Below are 22,093 nucleotides of genomic sequence, written 5' to 3'. Positions count from 1 at the left end.
GATTAGGTTCAGGGGGGCTCAAAAATCCTCGAGCCAGACCTGGGTTGACTTTGTTGACTACTCAGTGAAAACACTAGATGGTTGGATTCAAGGCAGTGGTGTAAGTAATTATGATGGGCTGTACAATTTATTTGTGAAAGAACACCTGTTAAGTAATTGTTTCAATGATAAACTGCATCAGCATCTGGTAGACCTAGGACCAATTTCTCCCCAAGAATTGGGAAAGAAGGCGGACCATTGGGTCAAGACAAGGGTGTCCAAGACTTCAACAGGGGGTGACCAAAAGAAAGGGGTCACAAAGACTCCCCAGGGGAAGGATGATGAGACAACCAAAACTAAAAATAGTAAAGAGTCTTCTACAGGCCACCAAAAACCTGCACAGGAGGGTGGGCCCAGAGCCTCTTCACAAAACAATGGGTACAAGGGTAAAAACTTTGATCCCAAAAAGGCCTGGTGTCATAGCTGTAAACAGCATGGACACCAAACTGGAGACAAGGCCTGTCCCAAGAAAGGTTCCACTCCAAACTCCCATCCAGGTAACACTGGTATGGCTAGTCTCCAAGTGGGATCAACAGTGTGCCCAGAGCAAATCAGGGTCCACACTGAAGCTACTCTAGTTTCTGAGGGTGGGGTGGATTTAGCCACACTAGCTGTCTGGCCGCCTAACATGCAAAAATACAGACAGCAACTCTTAATTAATGGGACTAGAATAGAGGGCCTGAGGGATACAGGTGCCAGTGTCACCATGGTGACAGAGAAACTGGTTTCCCCTGGCCAATACCTGACTGGAAAAACTTACACAGTCACCAACGCTGACAATCAGAGAAAAGTACATCCCATGGCAATGGTTACTTTAGAATGGGGAGGGGTCAATGGCCTGAAACAGGTGGTGGTCTCCTCAAATATCCCAGTGGACTGTCTGCTTGGAAATGACCTGGAGTCCTCAGCATGGGCTGAGGTAGAACTAAAAACCCATGCAGCAATGCTGGGTATCCCTGAACTGGTGTGTGTGAAAACAAGAGCACAGTGCAAGGCACAGGGTGAACAAGTAGAGCTGGAGTCTGGAAGAAGGGCCCAGCCTACCAAGAGAACAGGAAAGTCAGTTGGGAAACCAACTACAACACAGCAAAAGAAAGGGAACCTCTCTTCTCAGGAAGAAGTTCTGCCCTCTGAGGGAACTGAGCCTTTGGAGCTTGAACCTTATCAGGTTGAGCTCTTAGGCCCAGGGGGACCCTCAAGGGAGGAGCTGTGTAAGGGACAAGAAACCTGTCCCTCTCTTGAAGGCCTTAGGCAGCAAGCTGCTGAAGAGTCCAAAGGCAAGAAAAATGGAACGCATAGGGTCTATTGGGAAGATGGACTCCTGTACACTGAGGCCAGAGACCCCAAACCTGGTGCCACTAGGAGAGTGGTAGTGCCTCAGCTGTTCAGGAAGTTCATCCTAACATTGGCCCATGACATTCCCCTTGCTGGACATTTGGGACAAACCAAGACGTGGGAGAGGTTAGTCAACCACTTCTACTGGCCCAATATGTCCAACATGGTTAAGGAGTTTTGCCTCTCCTGCCCCACCTGTCAAGCCAGTGGTAAGACAGGTGGGCATCCAAAGGCCCCCCTCATTCCACTTCCAGTGGTGGGGGTTCCCTTTGAAAGAGTGGGTGTGGACATAGTTGGTCCACTAGAACCTCCCACAGCCTCAGGAAATATGTATATCCTGGTAGTAGTGGATCATGCTACCAGGTATCCTGAAGCTATTCCCCTTAGGTCGACTACTGCCCCTGCAGTAGCCAAGGCCCTCATTGGTATCTTTACCAGAGTGGGTTTCCCTAAGGAGGTGGTGTCTGACAGAGGTACCAACTTCATGTCAGCATACCTAAAACACATGTGGAATGAGTGTGGAGTGACTTATAAATTCACTACACCATACCATCCACAAACTAATGGCTTGGTTGAGAGATTCAACAAGACATTAAAAGGCATGATCATGGGGCTCCCAGAAAAACTCAAAAGGAGATGGGATGTCCTCTTGCCATGTCTGCTTTTCGCTTACAGAGAGGTGCCACAGAAGGGAGTAGGATTCTCACCCTTTGAACTTCTGTTTGGTCATCCTGTAAGGGGACCACTTGCCCTTGTTAAAGAAGGCTGGGAGAGACCTCTCCATGAGCCTAAACAGGACATAGTGGACTATGTACTTGGCCTTCGCTCTAGAATGGCAGAGTACATGGAAAAGGCAACCAAAAACCTTGAGGCCAGCCAACAGCTCCAGAAGTTTTGGTATGACCAAAAGGCTGCACTGGTTGAGTTCCAACCAGGGCAGAAAGTCTGGGTTCTGGAGCCTGTGGCTCCCAGGGCACTCCAGGACAAATGGAGTGGCCCTTACCCAGTGCTAGAAAGGAAGAGTCAGGTCACCTACCTGGTGGACCTGGGCACAAGCAGGAGCCCCAAGAGGGTGATCCATGTGAACCGCCTTAAGCTCTTCCATGACAGGGCTGATGTGAATCTGTTGATGGTAACAGATGAGGATCAGGAGGCAGAGAGTGAACCTCTCCCTGATCTTCTGTCATCAGACCCAAAAGATGGCACAGTAGATGGAGTGATCTACTCAGACACCCTCTCTGGCCAACAGCAAGCTGATTGTAGGAGAGTCCTACAACAGTTTCCTGAACTCTTCTCCTTAACCCCTGGTCAGACACACCTGTGTACCCATGATGTGGACACAGGAGACAGCATGCCTGTCAAAAACAAAATCTTTAGACAGTCTGACCATGTTAAGGAAAGCATCAAGGTGGAAGTCCACAAGATGCTGGAGTTGGGAGTAATTGAGCGCTCTGACAGCCCCTGGGCTAGCCCAGTGGTCTTAGTCCCCAAACCTCACACCAAAGATGGAAAGAAAGAGATGAGGTTTTGTGTGGACTACAGAGGGCTCAATTCTGTCACCAAGACAGATGCTCATCCAATTCCAAGAGCTGATGAGCTCATAGATAAATTAGGTGCTGCCAAATTCTTAAGTACCTTTGACTTGACAGCAGGGTACTGGCAAATAAAAATGGCACCTGGAGCAAAAGAGAAAACAGCATTCTCCACACCTGATGGGCATTATCAGTTTACTGTTATGCCCTTTGGTTTAAAGAATGCCCCTGCCACCTTCCAAAGGTTGGTGAATCAAGTCCTTGCTGGCTTGGAGTCCTTTAGCACAGCTTATCTTGATGATATTGCTGTCTTTAGCTCCACCTGGCAGGATCACCTGGTCCACCTGAAGAAGGTTTTGAAGGCTCTGCAATCTGCAGGCCTCTCTATCAAGGCATCCAAATGCCAGATAGGGCAGGGAACTGTGGTTTACTTGGGCCACCTTGTAGGTGGAGGCCAAGTTCAGCCACTCCAACCCAAGATCCAGACTATTCTGGACTGGGTAGCTCCAAAAACCCAGACTCAAGTCAGGGCATTCCTTGGCTTAACTGGGTATTACAGGAGGTTTGTGAAGGGATATGGATCCATTGTGACAGCCCTCACTGAACTCACCTCCAAGAAAATGCCCAAGAAAGTGAACTGGACTGTGGAATGCCAACAGGCCTTTGACACCCTGAAACAAGCAATGTGCTCAGCACCAGTTCTAAAAGCTCCAGATTATTCTAAGCAGTTCATTGTGCAGACTGATGCCTCTGAACATGGGATAGGGGCAGTTTTGTCCCAAACAAATGATGATGGCCTTGACCAGCCTGTTGCTTTCATTAGCAGGAGGTTACTCCCCAGGGAGCAGCGTTGGAGTGCCATTGAGAGGGAGGCCTTTGCTGTGGTTTGGTCCCTGAAGAAGCTGAGACCATACCTCTTTGGGACTCACTTCCTAGTTCAAACTGACCACAGACCTCTCAAATGGCTGATGCAAATGAAAGGTGAAAATCCTAAACTGTTGAGGTGGTCCATCTCCCTACAGGGAATGGACTTTATAGTGGAACACAGACCTGGGACTGCCCATGCCAATGCAGATGGCCTTTCCAGGTTCTTCCACTTAGAAAATGAAGACTCTCTTGGGAAAGGTTAGTCTCATCCTCTTTCGTTTGGGGGGGGGTTGTGTAAGGAAATGCCTCCTTGGCATGGTTGCCCCCTGACTTTTTGCCTTTGCTGATGCTATGTTTACAATTGAAAGTGTGCTGAGGCCTGCTAACCAGGCCCCAGCACCAGTGTTCTTTCCCTAACCTGTACTTTTGTATCCACAATTGGCAGATCCTGGCATCCAGATAAGTCCCTTGTAACTGGTACTTCTAGTACCAAGGGCCCTGATGCCAAGGAAGGTCTCTAAGGGCTGCAGCATGTCTTATGCCACCCTGGAGACCTCTCACTCAGCACAGACACACTGCTTGCCAGCTTGTGTGTGCTGGTGAGGACAAAACGAGTAAGTCGACATGGCACTCCCCTCAGGGTGCCATGCCAGCCTCTCACTGCCTATGCAGTATAGGTAAGACACCCCTCTAGCAGGCCTTACAGCCCTAAGGCAGGGTGCACTATACCATAGGTGAGGGTACCAGTGCATGAGCATGGTACCCCTACAGTGTCTAAACAAAACATTAGACATTGTAAGTGCAGGGTATCCATAAGAGTATATGGTCTGGGAGTCTGTCAAACACGAACTCCACAGCACCATAATGGCTACACTGAAAACTGGGAAGTTTGGTATCAAACTTCTCAGCACAATAAATGCACACTGATGCCAGTGTACATTTTATTGCAAAATACACCCCAGAGGGCACCTTAGAGGTGCCCCCTGAAACTTAACCGACTGTCTGTGTAGGCTGACTAGTTCCAGCAGCCTGCCACACTAGAGACATGTTGCTGGCCCCATGGGGAGAGTGCCTTTGTCACTCTGAGGCCAGTAACAAAGCCTGCACTGGGTGGAGATGCTAACACCTCCCCCAGGCAGGAGCTGTAACACCTGGCGGTGAGCCTCAAAGGCTCACCCCTTTGTCACAGCCCAGCAGGGCACTCCAGCTTAGTGGAGTTGCCCGCCCCCTCCGGCCACGGCCCCCACTTTTGGCGGCAAGGCTGGAGGGAACAAAGAAAGCAACAAGGAGGAGTCACTGACCAGTCAGGACAGCCCCTAAGGTGTCCTGAGCTGAGGTGACTCTGACTTTTAGAAATCCTCCATCTTGCAGATGGAGGATTCCCCCAATAGGGTTAGGATTGTGACCCCCTCCCCTTGGGAGGAGGCACAAAGAGGGTGTACCCACCCTCAGGGCTAGTAGCCATTGGCTACTAACCCCCCAGACCTAAACACGCCCTTAAATCTAGTATTTAAGGGCTACCCTGAACCCTAGAAAATTAGATTCCTGCAACTACAAGAAGAAGGACTGCCCAGCTGAAAACCCCTGCAGCGGAAGACCAGAAGACGACAACTGCCTTGGCTCCAGAAACTCACCGGCCTGTCTCCTGCCTTCCAAAGATCCTGCTCCAGCGACGCCTTCCAAAGGGACCAGCGACCTCGACATCCTCTGAGGACTGCCCCTGCTTCGAAAAGACAAGAAACTCCCGAGGACAGCGGACCTGCTCCAAGAAAAGCTGCAACTTTGTTTCCAGCAGCTTTAAAGAACCCTGCAAGCTCCCCGCAAGAAGCGTGAGACTTGCCACACTGCACCCGGCGACCCCGACTCGGCTGGTGGCGATCCAACACCTCAGGAGGGACCCCAGGACTACTCTGATACTGTGAGTACCAAAACCTGTCCCCCCTGAGCCCCCACAGCGCCGCCTGCAGAGGGAATCCCGAGGTTTCCCCTGACCGCGACTCTTTGAACCTAAAGTCCCGACGCCTGGGAGAGACCCTGCACCCGCAGCCCCCAGGACCTGAAGGACCGGACTTTCACTGGAGGAGTGACCCCCAGGAGTCCCTCTCCCAAGTGGAGGTTTCCCCGAGGAATCCCCCCCTTGCCTGCCTGCAGCGCTGAAGAGATCCCGAGATCTCTCATAGACTAACATTGCAAACCCGACGCTTGTTTCTACACTGCACCCGGCCGCCCCCGCGCTGCTGAGGGTGAAATCTCTGTGTGGACTTGTGTCCCCCCCGGTGCCCTACAAAACCCCCCTGGTCTGCCCTCCGAAGACGCGGGTACTTACCTGCAAGCAGACCGGAACCGGGGCACCCCCTTCTCTCCATTCTAGCCTATGTGTTTTGGGCACCACTTTGAACTCTGCACCTGACCGGCCCTGAGCTGCTGGTGTGGTGACTTTGGGGTTGCTCTGAACCCCCAACGGTGGGCTACCTTGGACCAAGAACTAAGCCCTGTAAGTGTCTTACTTACCTGGTTAACCTAACAAATACTTACCTCCCCTAGGAACTGTGAAAATTGCACTAAGTGTCCACTTTTAAAACAGCTATTTGTCAATAACTTGAAAAGTATACATGCAATTTTGATGATTTGAAGTTCCTAAAGTACTTACCTGCAATACCTTTCGAATGAGATATTACATGTAGAATTTGAACCTGTGGTTCTTAAAATAAACTAAGAAAAGATATTTTTCTATATAAAAACCTATTGGCTGGATTTGTCTCTGAGTGTGTGTACCTCATTTATTGTCTATGTGTAGGTACAACAAATGCTTAACACTACTCCTTGGATAAGCCTACTGCTCGACCACACTACCACAAAATAGAGCATTAGTATTATCTATTTTTACCACTATTTTACCTCTAAGGGGAACCCTTGGACTCTGTGCATGCTATTCCTTACTTTGAAATAGCACATACAGAGCCAACTTCCTACATTGGAAGCAGGGCAGTCCTCTGAGGATTCAGAGGTCGCTGGTCCTGGAGAAAGCGTCGCTGGAGCAGGGTTCTTTAGAAGGCAGGAGACAGGCCGGTAGGACTGGGGCCAAAGCAGTTGGTGTCTTCTTCCTTCTTCTGCAGGGGGTTTCAGCTCAGCAGTCTTCTTCTTCGGTAAGTTGCAGGAATCTAAATTCTTAGGTTCAGGGTAGCCCTTAAATACTAAATTTAAGGGCGTGTTTAGGTCTGGGGGGTTAGTAGCCAATGGCTACTAGCCCTGAGGGTGGGTACACCCTCTTTGTGCCTCCTCCCAAGGGGAGGGGGTCACATCCCTAATCCTATTGGGGAATCCTCCATCTGCAAGATGGAGGATTTCTAAAAGTTAGAGTCACTTCAGCTCAGGACACCTTAGGGGCTGTCCTGAAAGGTCAGTGGTGACTCCTTGTTTTTCTCATTATTTTCTCCGGCCTTGCCGCCAAAAGTGGGGGCGGGCAACTCCACTAGCTGGAGTATCCTGCTGTGCTGGCACAAAGGGGTGAGCCTTTGAGGCTCACCGCCAGGTGTGACAGCTCCTGCCTGGGGGAGGTGTTAGCATCTCCACCCAGTGCAGGCTTTGTTACTGGCCTCAGAGTGACAAAGGCACTCTCCCCATGGGGCCAGCAACATGTCTCTAGCGTGGCAGGCTGCTGGAACCAGTCAGCCTACACAGATAGTTGGTTAAGGTTTCAGGGGTCACCTCTAAGGTGCCCTCTGGGGTGTATTTTACAATAAAATGTACACTGGCATCAGTGTGCTTTTATTGTGCTGAGAAGTTTATACCAAACTTCACAGTTTTCAGTGTAGCCATTATGGTGCTGTGGAGTTCGTGTTTGACAAACTCCCAGACCATATACTCTTATGGCTACCCTGCACTTACAATGTCTAAGGTTTGGCTTAGACACTGTAGGGGCACAGTGCTCATGCACTGGTGCCCTCACCTATGGTATAGTGCACCCTGCCTTAGGGCTGTAAGGCCTGCTAGAGGGGTGACTTATCTATACTTGCATAGCAGTGAGAGGCTGGCATGGCACCCTGAGGGGAGTGCAATGTCGACTTACTCATTTTGTTCTCAACAGCACACACAAGCTGGCAAGCAGTGTGTCTGTGCTGAGTGAGGGGTCTCCAGGGTGGCATAAGTCATGCTGCAGCCCTTTGGTACCAAGGGCCCTGATGCCAGGGAAGGTCTCTGAGGTACCAGTTACAAGGGACTTACCTGGATGCCAGGGTGTGCCAATTGGGGATACCAAAGTACAGGTTATGGAAAGAACACTGGTGCTGGGGCCTGGTTAGCAGGCCTCAGCACACTTTCAATTCAAAACATAGCATCAGCAAAGGCAAAATGTCAGGGGGTAACCATGCCAAGGAGGCATTTCCTTACAGATAGCTCTTAACTGTGCCCGGTTGGGCTAAAGAAAGAACAAGTAGTACCTGAGAAAAGAGCAAATGGGCGAAATCCATGCTTTTTGATGCAAACCATGCCATGAATTTAACCCAGCGGCAGGCATATACCAATTTGGTGGAGGGACGCCTGGCTACCAGAACATCACAGACTTTGGAAGGAAGGTCGAAAGCCATCAACTGTCAAATGTTCAGCCTTCACACATGAAGGTGGTGTGCAGGCTCGGGTGCAAAAACCTTTCCTGTTGCTCTGACAGAAGAGCCTCCTGAAGAGACAGCTTGACCAGAGGGGTCAATACTCATGCTCAACATCTCAGGATACCAGATTCTCTGGTGCCCAATCCTGCACCACAAGAACAACTTGGGCCTGGTTATTCCTGATCTTCTTGAGAAGTCTTGGCAGAAAGGTGTACAAGAGGCCGGAGCACCACTTGAGACTAGAAGCATCTCCAAACGAGCAGCCTTGGAAACTCCAGTGCGCAGTACTGCTGACATTAAGTGATCTTGGCGTGGAGAATAAATCTAAATAAGGATCTCCCTACTCTTGGAAGAGGGACTGTACCACCCCCAGATGAAGATGGCATTAGTGATCTGCTTGGCATTGACAACTGAGTTTGTCGGTTCTTATGTGCAAAGAGCCTGCCAGGTTTTGAATGACCAGGGAAATGCCCTGGTGTTCCAACCATGTCCATAGACGGTGCCTGTAGGAAGTTGGCTCTGTATGTGCTATTTCAAAGTAAGGAATAGCATGCACAGAGTCCAAGGGTTCCCCTTAGAGGTAAAATAGTGGTAAAAATAGATAATACTAATGCTCTATTTTGTGGTAGTGTGGTCGAGCAGTAGGCTTATCCACGGAGTAGTGTTAAGCATTTGTTGTACATACACATAGACAATAAATGAGGTAGACACACTCCGAGACAAATCCAGCCAATAGGTTTTGTTATAGAAAAATATCTTTTCTTAGTTTATTTTAAGAACCACAGGTTCAAATTTAACATGTAATATCTTGTTTGAAAGGTATTGCAGGTAAGTACATTAGGAACTTTGAATCATTTCAATTGCATGTATACTTTTCAAGTTATTCACAAATAGCTATTTTAAAAGTGGACACTTAGTGCAATTTTCACAGTTCCTGGGGGAGGTAAGTTTTTGTTAGTTTTACCAGGTAAGAAAGACACTTACAGGGTTCAGTTCTTGGTCCAAGGTAGCCCACCGTTGGGGGGTTCAGAGCAACCCCAAAGTTACCACACCAGCAGCTCAGGGCCGGTCGGGTGCAGAGTTCAAAGTGGTGCCCAAAACGCATAGGCTTCAATGGAGAGAAGGGGGTGCCCCGGTTCCAGTCTGCCAGCAGGTAATTACCCGCGTCTTCGGAGGGCAGACCAGGGGGGTTTTGTAGGGCACCGGGGGGGACACAAGCCCACACAGAAATTTCACCCTCAGTGGCGCGGGGGCGGCCGGGTGCAGTGTTAGAACAAGCGTCGGGTTCGCAATGGAAGTCAATGAGAGATCAAGGGATCTCTTCAGCGCTGCAGGCAGGCAAGGGGGGCTTCCTCAGGGAAACCTCCACTTGGGCAAGGGAGAGGGACTCCTGGGGGTCACTTCTGCAGTGAAAGTCCGGTCCTTCAGGTCCTGGGGGCTGCGGGTGCAGGGTCTTTTCCAGGCGTCGGGACTTAGGTTTCAGAGAGTCGCGGTCAGGGGAAGCCTCGGGATTCCCTCTGCAGGCGGCGCTGTGGGGGCTCAGGGGGGACAGGTTTTGGTACTCACAGTCGTAGAGTAGTCCGGGGGTCCTCCCTGGGGTGTTGGTTCTCCACCAGCCGAGTCGGGGTCGCCGGGTGCAGTGTTGCAAGTCTCACGCTTCTTGCGGGGAGATTGCAGGGTTCTTTAAAGCTGCTTCTTTGGATAAAGTTGCAGTCTTTTTGGAGCAGGTCCGCTGTCCTCGGGAGTTTCTTGTCGTCGTCGAAGCAGGGCAGTCCTCAGAGGATTCAGAGGTCGCTGGTCCCTTTGGAAGGCGTCGCTGGAGCAGAGTTCTTTGGAAGGCAGGAGACAGGCCGGTGAGTTTCTGGAGCCAAGGCAGTTGTTGTCTTCTGGTCTTCCTCTGCAGGGGTTTTCAGCTAGGCAGTCCTTCTTGTTGTCGCAGGAATCTAATTTTCTAGGGTTCAGGGTAGCCCTTAAATACTAAATTTAAGGGCGTGTTTAGGTCTGGGGGGTTAGTAGCCAATGGCTACTAGCCCGGAGGGTGGGTACACCCTCTTTGTGCCTCCTCCCAAGGGGAGGGGGCACATCCCTAATCCTATTGGGGGAATCCTCCATCTGCAAGATGGAGGATTTCTAAAAGTTAGAGTCACCTCAGCTCAGGACACCTTAGGGGCTGTCCTGACTGGCCAGTGACTCCTCCTTGTTATTCTCATTATTTTCTCCGGCCTTGCCGCCAAAAGTGGGGGCCGGGGCCGGAGGGGGCGGGCAACTCCACTAGCTGGAGTGCCCTGCTGTGCTGTGACAAAGGGGTGAGCCTTTGAGGCTCACCGCCAGGTGTTACAGCTCCTGCCTGGGGGAGGTGTTAGCATCTTCACCCAGTGCAGGCTTTGTTACTGGCCTCAGAGTGACAAAGGCACTCTCCCCATGGGGCCAGCAACATGTCTCTAGTGTGGCAGGCTGCTGGAACTAGTCAGCCTACACAGACAGTCGGTTAAGTTTCAGGGGGCACCCCTCTGGGGTGTATTTTGCAATAAAACGTACACTGGCATCAGTGTGCATTTATTGTGCTGAGAAGTTTGATACCAAACTTCCCAGTTTTCAGTGTAGCCATTATGGTGCTGTGGAGTTCGTATTTGACAGACTCCCAGACCATATACTCTTATGGCTACCCTGCACTTACAATGTCTAAGGTTTTGTTTAGACACTGTAGGGGTACCATGCTCATGCACTGGTACCCTCACCTATGGTATAGTGCACCCTGCCTTAGGGCTGTAAGGCCTGCTAGAGGGGTGTCTTACCTATACTGCATAGGCAGTGAGAGGCTGGCATGGCACCCTGAGGGGAGTGCCATGTCGACTTACTCATTTTGTTCTCACTAGCACACACAAGCTGGCAAGCAGTGTGTCTGTGCTGAGTGAGAGGTCTCCAGGGTGGCATAAGACATGCTGTAGCCCTTAGAGACCTTCCTTGGCATCAGAGCCCTTGGTACTAGAAGTACCAGTTACAAGGGACTTATCTGGATGCCAGGGTCTGCCAATTGTGGATAAAAAAGTACAGGTTAGGGAAAGAACACTGGTGCTGGGGCCTGGTTAGCAGGCCTCAGCACACTTTCAATTGTAAACATAGCATCAGCAAAGGCAAAAAGTCAGGGGGCAACCATGCCAAGGAGGCATTTCCTTACACTTTTGTTGGGAACAAATCTATCTGGGGTGTTCCCCAAATTTGAAAGTAATTGTTTAGAACTTGGGGGTGAATTTCCCATTCGTGGACTTGTTGGTGATCTCGCGAAAGGTTGTCTGCTAGTTGGTTTTGGATCCCTGGAATAAATTGTGCTATTAGGCGAATGTGGTTGTGAATCGCCCACTGCCATATTTTTTGTGTTAGGAGACACAATTGTGTTGAGTGTGTTCCTCCTTGTTTGTTTAAATAATACATTGTTGTCATGTTGTCTGTTTTGACCAGAATGTATTTGTGTGTTATTATGGGTTGAAAGGCTTTTAACGCTAGAAATACTGCTAACAGTTCTAGGTAATTTATATGAAATTTTGTTTGGTGTACGTCCCATTGTCCTTGAATGCTGTGGTGATTGAGGTGTGCTCCCCACCCTGTCATGGAAGCATCTGTTATAACGTATTGAGGCACTGGGTCCTGAAATGTCCGCCCTTTGTTTAAATTGTTGCTGTTCCACCATAGAAGCGAGAGGTATGTTTGGCGGTCTACCAACACCAGATCTAGAAGTTGACCCTGTGCTTATGACCATTGTGATGCTAGGCACTGTTGTAAGGGTCGCATGTGTAGTCTTGCGTTTGGGACAATGGCTATGCATGATGACATCATGCCTAGAAGTTTTAGCACAAATTTTGCTTGTATCTTTTGGTTTGGAAACATAGCACTTATTACCTTGTGGAATGCTTGAACTCTTTGTGGACTTGGAGTGGCAATTCCTTTTGATGTGTTGATGGTTGCCCCTAGATATTGTTGTGTCTGACACGGTGCGAGGTGTGACTTTGTATAGTTGATGGAGAAACCCAGTTTGTGAAGGGTTTGTATGACATATGTGGTGTTTGTGCACTTACTGTGTTGGTCTTGATTAGCCAATCGTCTAGGTAAGGAAACACATGTATTTGTTGTCTCCTGATATGTGCTGCTACTACTGCTAGACATTTTGTGAATACTCTTGGTGCAGTTGTTATTCCGAATGGCAACACCTTGAACTGGTAATGTATTCCTTTGAATACGAACCTTAGGTACTTTCTGTGAGAAGGATGTATCGGTATATGAAAGTACGCATCTTTTAGGTCTAATGTGGTCATGTAATCTTGCTGTTTGAGCAGTGGAATGATGTCTTGTAGTGTGACCATGTGAAAGTGGTCCGATATGATGTAGGTATTTAGTGTCCTGAGATCTAATATTGGTCTTAATGTTTTGTCTTTTTTTGGAATTAGAAAGTACAGGGAGTAAACTCCTGTGTTTTTTTGTTGTACTGGTACTAATTCTATTGCATCCTTTTGCAGTAGTGCTTGAACTTCTAGTCCTAAAAGTTCTAAATGTTGGTGACATTTTGCGTGTTTTTGGAGGGATGTTTGGTGGGAATTTGTGGAATTCTATGCAATAGCCATGTTGGATTATTGCTAATACCCAATTGTCTGTTGTAATCTGCTGCCAAGATTGGTAGAATTGGCTTAGTCTTCCCCCCACTGGTGTTGAGTGAAGGGGTTGTGTGACTTGAAAGTCACTGTTTAGGTGGAGGTGTTTTTGGAGTCTGGAATCTTCCCCTACTCCTTGGGAATTGACCTCCTCTATATCCCCTGAAACCTCCCCTTTGGAATGAACCCTGATATGGTGTGGTTCTTGTTTGTTGGCTGGTGGTGTCTGTGGGTTGGCCACGAAACCCCCCTCTAAATGAAGTTTTTCTAAAAGAGCCTCTGCTCTGCGGGGAGTAGAGTGCACCCATGGCTTTGGCCGTGTCTGTGTCCTTTTTAAGTTTTTCAATGGCTGTGTCCACTTCAGGGCCAAAAAGTTGTTTCTCGTTGAAGGGCATATTAAGGACAGCCTGCTGGATTTCAGGTTTGAAGCCTGAAGTGCGGAGCCAAGCGTGTCTCCTTATGGTGACAGCAGTGTTGACTGTTCTCGCTGCAGTATCGGCTGCGTCCAGTGAAGAGCGGATTTGATTGTTTGAGATCGTTTGTCCCTCTTCAACTATTTGCTGCGCCCTTTTTTGGTATTCCTGGGGAAGATGGTCTACGAGAAGTTGCATCTCATCCCAGTGTGCGCGGTCATATCTGGCCAGCAGCGCTTGAGAATTTGCGATGCGCCACTGGTTGGCTGCCTGTGATGCTACTCTTTTTCCTGCCGCATCAAATTTTCTGCTTTCTTTGTCCGGAGGTGGGGCGTCGCCAGATGTATGGGAATTTGCTCTCTTGCGAGCTGCCCCTACTGTTACGGAGTCAGGTGGTAACTGCGAAGTAATAAACACTGGGTCTGTGGGTGGTGGTTTGTATTTCTTATCCACCCTTGGGGTGATGGCTCTTGATTTTACGGGCTCATCAAAAATTTGTTTTGCGTGCCGTAACATCCCTGGTAGCATTGGGAGACATTGATATTGGCTATGTGTAGCCGAGAGGGTGTTAAATAAAAAATCATCCTCTATAGGATCGGAATGCAGTTGGACATTGTGGAATTCTGCAGCCCTAGCCACCAGTTGCGAGTATGAGGTACTGTCCTCTGGCGGTGACGGCTTTGTGGGGTATGAATCGGGATCATTGTCCGGCACTGGGGTGTCATATAGGTCCCAAGCGTCTTGATCCTGATTATCTTGACTTATGGTAGTTTGCGCTGGTGAGTGCATTTGTGGCGGTGTTTGTGCCGGCGATGCCTGTTGTGGTGGAGAGGGCGGAGGCGTGACTTTAACCACTTTGGCTTGTGGTTGTGCGTCATCCTTGAGAAGTCCGATCCTTCTTTTCCTCATTATTGGGGGAAGGGTTGATATCTTCCCTGTGTCTTGCTGGATGTACAGTCTCTTTTGTGTGTAGTCTGATTCTACACTTTGGAGCTCTTGTCCAAATCTGTGCATCTGGCCACTTATTCCTTGTTCCTCTGTGTAGGATGAAGGTGTGGAACTTTTCGGCGCCGAGAGAGAATCTTTTTTCGGCTTCGGCACCGACAGAATTTTTGTGGCTTTCGGCAGTGTGTCTCGGTGCCGATGTTTTTCGGTGCCGGCATTTTGTTTTTGCCTCTCGGAGCCGCTATCTCGGCTCCGAGGTTGCTCCATGGCGGTCCCTCGACCGGAGTCGGGTGTCTTCGCTATGGGCGTGCCCTTTTTCGGCGCCTTCGACGGGTCGCCGGTTTTATGGGTCGAGCCATGGCCTGTTGGCAGTGGCGTCCCCTGGGCTTTTGTCTTCTCGATGGTTTTAATTTTCGACGTCTTACTCACTGTTTGTTGCTGTTGTTCGACGTCGGAGTCTACGGATTCTGATTCCGGAACCGAGAATGTTTCCTCTTCGTCGTCGAAACGTTGTTTTGTTGGCGTGGACGCCATTTGTAGACGCTTGGCTCTTCGGTCCCTGAGTGTTTTTCTGGACCGGAAGGCTCGACAGGCCTCACAGGTATCCTCCTTGTGCTCGGGGGACAAGCACAAGTTACAGACCAAGTGCTGATCTGCATAAGGATACTTACTGTGACATTTTGGGCAGAAACGAAACGGGGTCCGTTCCATCGGCTTCGATGTCACACACGGTCGGGCCGACCAGGCCCCGATGGGGGAATCGAAGCTACCCCAAAGTCTTCCGATGATCGGTGTCGATGTACCTAACTATCCCGATACCGAACGGAACCATACGGACGCTTTCTTCCGAGATTCTGACTAACTTTCCGAACCGAAACACGGAGCGAAAAGGAATACGTCCGAACCCGACAGCGGAAAAAAACAATCTAAGATGGAGTCGACGCCCATGCGCAATGGAGCCGAAGAGGGAGGAGTCCTTCGGTCCCGTGACCAAAAAAGACTTCTTCGAAGAAAAACAACTTGTAATACTCCGAGCCCAACACCAGGCAGCGGACTGTGCTAAACATGTGTATCTGCAGCAACATATGCCATCGAACGCTTATTTTCTTCTCCAGTATGGGATTTTTAATAGATTCACAACCTTGAATCAGAACAGTCAGTTTATATATGTAAATAACAGTGATATGAACTGGAAAGGGAAGGGGGTTGAGAGAAATGGAAGGAATGAGAAATTTGGCTCACCTTATTGGCATAAAACAGTTGGTTCGAACAGGCGCCCATCAATTGGCTCAATACAACATTGAGATGCAAAGTAGGAGGTGGTTCCTTCACAGGAGGGAAAACCCTGAAAAGCCCTTTTATGAACTGTTTGATGATCATTGATGACCAATGAGAGGGTGAGTTGTCAGTCCTCCTAAAACGAGACACTGCTGCTAGATGTACCTTAATGGATGAATGCGCAAGGCCTGATTTTGCTAGCTGCAGCAGATATGGTAAATTCTGTTCAGGAGCTGAACAGAATGGGTATAAAAACTGTTGTTGGCACCAAATACAGAAGTGTTTCCACTTCAGTTTATGACTTGTTGGTGGAGCCTGTTCTTGCCTTAACCAGAATTTCTCTAGGCAGTGAAAATGTTTTGGTTCTCAAAGACATGGAATTCAGGAGCTAGGCCGATAAATGCAGAACTCTTACTGGGATGTAGGATCTGGCCCTTCTTCATTGTTAATAATGTCGAACTGGGTGGCAGTTGTATGTGGGGTTGTTCTGAATGCAGGGGTAACTGTGTACCAGAATTGACTGGGCTATCTGGAAGCAATTAGGATATTTATGCATGGTTCTATCATCATTTTCCTCATTATCTGAGGAATTAAAGGTATCCTGGGAGGGTTGACTTCAACTTGCCACAAGTGGGAGTTAGACCATCAACTTCTACAAACCATCTTCAGTCGATGAGGCTCTCCACGACTTGACCTATTTGCGACCATGAACAACTGCAAATGCCAGTACTACGCAAGATAGTAACACCAGAAGGGATCGTGCAAGAGCTATGGCCTTCAGTCCTAGAAAACATATGTGCATTCTCCTTTGGGAGGGTGGCCATCTTCTGCTAATTGAGAGGTCTTGGAGATGAACACCCCATTGCAGTAGGGACGCGCCTGCTGTTAAGTCTGCCACTGGTGGTAGAAATGTTAGACCTTTTGAGATATTCTATTCTGAGCCCACCATTACATGCAAGAAACCATTATTGGGGTGATTTGAATTGTATCATCGAAAGGTCCCTATGCTTGTGTCCACTGCTGGTCTATTTTCTCTCGCAATGGACACATGTGAAGCTTGCAATATGGAATTGGAAGAATGTAAGAGGATAGCATTTCCAAGAGCGATTTGTACATCCGAACTGAAACAGACTTACTTTTGGTGAGTTTTTGGACCAATTGCTGGCTCTTCTTCTGTCTTTCCAGGGAGGTGGAAACTTTGTGTTGGTGTCTAAAACTGCAGACAGGAAAGATAGCTTTGTCTTCGGAGTGAGAGAGGACTTTACAATGTTCGTTGTGAGACCTAATTTTTTGAACAGCATGAGACAGTTTTGTATGTGCTTTGTCCTTTTGAGATGTTGGGGCTTTAATTAACCAATCATCCAAGTAGGGGAATGCTTGGGCTCCTCTTGGTCTTAGGTGGGCTTTCACCAGTGCAAAGCATTTGGTGAATATTCATGGAGCTGACTACCCCGAAGGGAAATACCTCGAACTTGAAGTGGGTGCTGGATACCTGGAATCATAAGTACTTTCGATGTTTGGGATGAAAGGGGATATGGAAATGTGTGTCCTGGAGGTGGAGAGCTTTCATGTGGTCCCCATGGTTTAAAAGGAGTAAGATATCTTGTAAGGTGATCATGCCAAATGATTGCTTTTTTTAAAATACTTATTTAATTTCCACATTCAAGATCAGGTGCCAGAATCCTGACTTTCTCCTGATGAGAAAGGAATAGAATCCCATTCCTGAGATTTTAGAACCCTTTTGTAAGGGAATGCCTCCTTGGCATGGTTACCCCCTGAATTTTTGCCTTTGCTGATGCTAAGTTATGACATGAAAGTGTATGGGACCCTGCTAACCAGGCCCCAGCACCAGTGTTCTTTCCCTAAATTGTACCTTTGTCGCCACAATTGGCATAACCCTGGCACTCAGATAAGTCCCTTGTAAGTGGTACCCCTGGTACCAAGGGCCCTGATGCAAGGGAAGGTCTCTAAGGGCTGCAGCATGTCTTATGCCACCCTGGGGACCCCTCACTCAGCACATGCACACTGCCTCACAGCTTGTGTGTGCTGATGGCGAGGAAATGACTAAGTCGACATGGCAGTCCCCTCAGAGTGCCATGCCAACTTCACACTGCCTGTGGCATAGGTAAGTCACCCCTCTTGTAGGCCTTACAGCCCTAAGGCAGGGTGCACTATACCACAGGTGAGGGCATATGTGCATGAACACTATGCCCCTACAGTGTCTAAGCAAAACCTTAGACACTAAGTGCAGGGTAGCCATAAGAGTATATGGTCTGGGAGTTTATCAAACACGAACTCCACAGTTCCATAATGGCTACACTGAAAACGGGGAAGTTTGGTATCAAAATTCTCAGCACAATAAATGCACACTGATGCCAGTGTGCAATTTATTGTAAAATACACCCAGAGGGCATCTTAGAGATGCCCCCTGAAAACTTACCCAACTTTCAGTGTAGGCTGCCTAGTTTCTGCCAGCCTGCCACACACCAGACATGTTGCTGGCCACATGGGGAGAGTGCCTTTGTCACTCTGTGGCCAGGAACAAAGCTTGTACTGGGTGGAGGTGCTTCTCTACTCCCCCTGCAGGAACTAACACCTGGCGGTGAGCCTCAAAGGCTCACCCCCTTTGTTACAGCGCCACAGGGCATCCCAGCTAGTGGAGATGCCCGCCCCTTCGGCCACTGCCCCCACTTTTGGCGGCAAGGCTGGAGGAGATAATTAGAAAAACAAGGAGGAGCCACCCACCAGTCAGGACAGCCCCTAGGGTGTCCTGAGCTGAGGTGACCCTTACTTTTAGAAATCCTCCATCTTGTGTGTGGGGGATTCCCCCAATAGGATTAGGGATGTGCCCCCCTCCCCCCAGGGAGGAGGCACAAAGAAGGTGTAGCCACCCTCCAGGACAGTAGCCATTGCCTACTGCCCTCTCAGACCTAAACACACCCCTAAATTCAGTATTTAGGAGCTCCCGAGAACCTAGGAAACTAGATTCCTGCAACCGTAACAAGACGAAGGACTGTTGACCAGAAGCCCTGCAGAGAAGACAGACAACTGCTTTGGCCCCAGCCCTACCGGCCTTTCTCCCAACTTCGAAGAAAACTGCAACAGCAACGCATCCAACAGGGACCAGCGACCTCTGAAGCCTCAGAGGACTGCCCTGCACCCAAGGACCAAGAAACTCCTGTGAACAGCGGCCCTGTTCAACAACCTGCAACTTTCTTGCAACAAAGAAACAACTTTAAAGACTTCATGTTTCCCACCGGAAGCGTGAGACTTTCCACTCTGCACCAGACGCCCCCGGCTCGACCTGCGGAAAACCAACACTTCAGGGAGGACTCCCCGGCAGTCTGGCTGGCTTATATACAGTCTGGGCATGACTGCTGGTATAGTGGCTGTTTTTTCATAGTGCTGATAACCTCTTGCCAGATAAAATCTATTATGAGTATTTCCTTCACCAACGTTCTCACTGGCTCCTTGAAATTATAAAAAGCTGTCCATTTGGTGGTTAAGGGTAATTGGAATCTCTTTGCAGCACGGTGCATTATATTATGAAAACCACCTATATCGTTTGGTGGCGAGTCTACTGGAGGTTGTAGAGGTGGGATCGGCTTCTGAGGTGTCAATGGTTATTTGCTGGTGGGTCTGCCAATGGTAGTGCTGACAAAGGAGTCACTGATAGAGGCAGTATTGTTGGACGAAGAACTGCCATTTGATGTGGTGACCTTATGGGTGTTTGAAGGTGTGACGGGTGTGCAGATGGAGCAGGTTCAGGAAAGGGTTTGTAAAATTCCTGGAGCAACGCTTAAAGATTGATATCCGGCCTTGTGGCATATGGATTGTTTGCTCATGGTGACCTTGTGGAGAATAGACCCAATAGTGGTCTTGTGTGTGTTCACCTAAATACAAATCTCCCTGATAAAAACAGTTGCCATCCTCCTCCTTGCAGTCTGTTTAACTTGCAATTCTGAAGGGCTGTGAGCCACTCCAAAAGGCCCTTCATCCTCTGAGTTCTCATCTAGGAGATGAGCCAGTGGGAATGGAGTAATTTTGCTCAGTGATGTGTGCTCTGGAAGTAAAACCTCCTCTGGAGGTACTTTAGTGAATGACATGCTTGATGTAGGCATTAAGTGTATAAGAGGCGTCTTTAGTGCTTGTCAACAGTGATATAGATGGATGTCGTTTACAATGTTTTCTTAAATTTGTAAGTAGTAGTGGCAATTTTTATTGAGGAAATAGTCATCGGTGTGGTCGACGGATGTCAGATGGGGCCGTCGTCGACAAGGTTCTAGTCAATTGTGATGGTAAAGCTATTGTTGATAGTTTGCTTTTTTTACAAGTCAGTTGACAGTGGTGGTTGTCGCCGAGTTTGACATTACAAAGAAAACTGCTGTTTCTCCAGACTGTTATTGTATAGAAGACTATGGTTAATGCTAGTGGAGATGAAGAGATTATCACTGGTGATGCTCCAGTGGTGAACATCAACGTCATGGTGGTGATGTCGACAGTGAGGACATTTTTGCTTTTTTTTTTTTTTACACACAGAAACAAGTTCTTTAGATAAAGGAAGTGATCTTGATGTTTTCTTAAGAGAAACTTCCTTCACTGCTGGTGGTGGGGGGGCTCTAAAGAGGCCTGTGAGGAATCTCTATGAAAAATTGTCACTTTTTTAAAGTATCTATCTGGTGAGACTTTTAGGAGCCTTTCCGGTGTGTTCTGAAGGCTCACTCTCCTCGGATCTGTCTCTCTTGTGGGACCTTACGGTTTGTTAAGAGTCATCACTCTCCTCAGAAAGTGGGTGTTCCTTTGATTTAAGTCTCTGCAATCACAAGAGTAGCCTTCCCTACTTGTCCTTTAGGGGTTTCTCGGAGAAAGTACGACAGACCTTACAGTCGTAAACTTTATGCTCTAGATACAGGCAGTAAATACAGATATGAGGGTCCTCTGAGTGTAATCTCCTTTTGCCACAGGTCTTAGATGGCTTAAATAGACCCTTTTTGGGTATTCTGACATGATCAGAGGTGTAGGTTGAAAGAAGATTAAATTCAAATCTGACCTGACAAAATCCTCTTGAAAACAACTGTTCTGAAGAAAAACTAAGCAGAGCTCAGGGAGACTCCCATCACACGATGAGCAGTGGAAAATCTGAGGAACTGGAGCCACACTGTGGTGAGGGTTCTGAAGGGTACTGTCGGCTGATTGGTCATTGGCCAGCTTTTTTTTTTTTTTTTTTAAATTTAAAAAGGACATAGATAGGCTAATAAGTTGAACTTTGCATTCCCTTTACAGCCTATTGTACTAATGCTACTGCTTACTAGGATATAGAGGGATTCCGACTTCAACGACAGGGAACGATTCAAGCATGTGAATCTATGAAAGATCTAATACTAAAGAAATATTGCTTCACATTATCATTTCAAACAGGAATAAGTCTGAAAAGGCAGGAACCAGTGGTCCAGGACTGTAACCACTGAGCAGAAACTAGGATGGATAATCAACTCCCTCAGAAGGCAGAACTTTTTATGGCTGCCTTAAAGCAACATGACAATCTTTTGGGGGGTGGGGTGGGGGGGTTTAATTTACCAAAATGAAACATAGGACCAGCAAGTACCGCTCTTTACATCATTTGGATTGCAATGGTTTTTAAAGTACCATACTTAAAAAGAAAAAGTAACATTCAAAGAATGCCTTAACACAGCTGGAAAGACCTCTGTGTTTCAGCATCACACAAATGCAAAGTTATTCCAATGACTATGCACATTAACCATATTAGCCAGGATGATGCAGCTAGACAGATCGGATTACAAATACATACTGATTTGGGCACTGCCAATCTCCTGCTCTGGCCGGTGCATTTCCCGTTAGAGGGCTCCCTCTACCACCACCACGGGGTCCTCCTCTTGGGAGGAAACCGCCACCTCCTCGTTCACCACCATGACCTCCACGTCCTAAAAGACCTGTAGGAAAATGTTTTTTCAACCAGTGTAAATACTGAAGTAACAACCACATAATTTGAAGTCCCCATAATTTCACAAAAACTATCAACTTACCTCCCCTGAGAGGAAGTAGCCCACGCCCTTCACGTGGGGGCATTCCACCACGTATGCTGTTCAGGAGAGGCTTCTTTCGAGACATAGCTACCTTCAACTTGTTCCCCTTAAATTCTTTACCTGAAACAAGAAAATGTAACGATTAAGAAAATAATTTACTGTCAACAAAAGAGATCCACCGGTAGTATCAGGCAGTGGGTCCGGAAATTTGTGTAACAATCAAGTAGCAACAATCTATGGACACTGGGTATTTTTTGGGGTGTTCTCTGCATAGTACAAATACTGTCCATGGCATTCACTTACAAATGCATAAGGGGTCAAAAAGAAATAGTTACTTACCAGGAGTAGTTTTGCGCCATAAAGAGTTTTGTGGATTCACATGCTGTGTGT

The 22,093-nt window shown here is 48.1% G+C and overlaps 1 protein-coding gene across 2 annotated transcripts in view; it reads right to left on the bottom strand.

The window, feature by feature from the left end:
• Positions 1-22,093, bottom strand: part of EWSR1 (EWS RNA binding protein 1) — a 376,243-nt gene that overhangs the window by 37,304 nt on the left and 316,846 nt on the right. For both annotated transcript variants that reach the window (XM_069214565.1, XM_069214566.1), the window contains exons 13-14: positions 21,704-21,823; positions 21,469-21,610 (exon numbers count right to left, since the gene is read on the bottom strand). In XM_069214565.1, the coding sequence (XP_069070666.1) occupies positions 21,469-21,610; positions 21,704-21,823 (262 nt within the window). The remainder of the gene's footprint in view (positions 1-21,468; positions 21,611-21,703; positions 21,824-22,093) is intronic.

Source organism: Pleurodeles waltl, chromosome 11 (assembly GCF_031143425.1).
Source record: "Pleurodeles waltl isolate 20211129_DDA chromosome 11, aPleWal1.hap1.20221129, whole genome shotgun sequence".
Lineage (NCBI taxonomy): Eukaryota > Metazoa > Chordata > Amphibia > Caudata > Salamandridae > Pleurodeles > Pleurodeles waltl.
This window is presented reverse-complemented; position numbering and strand designations above follow the sequence as displayed.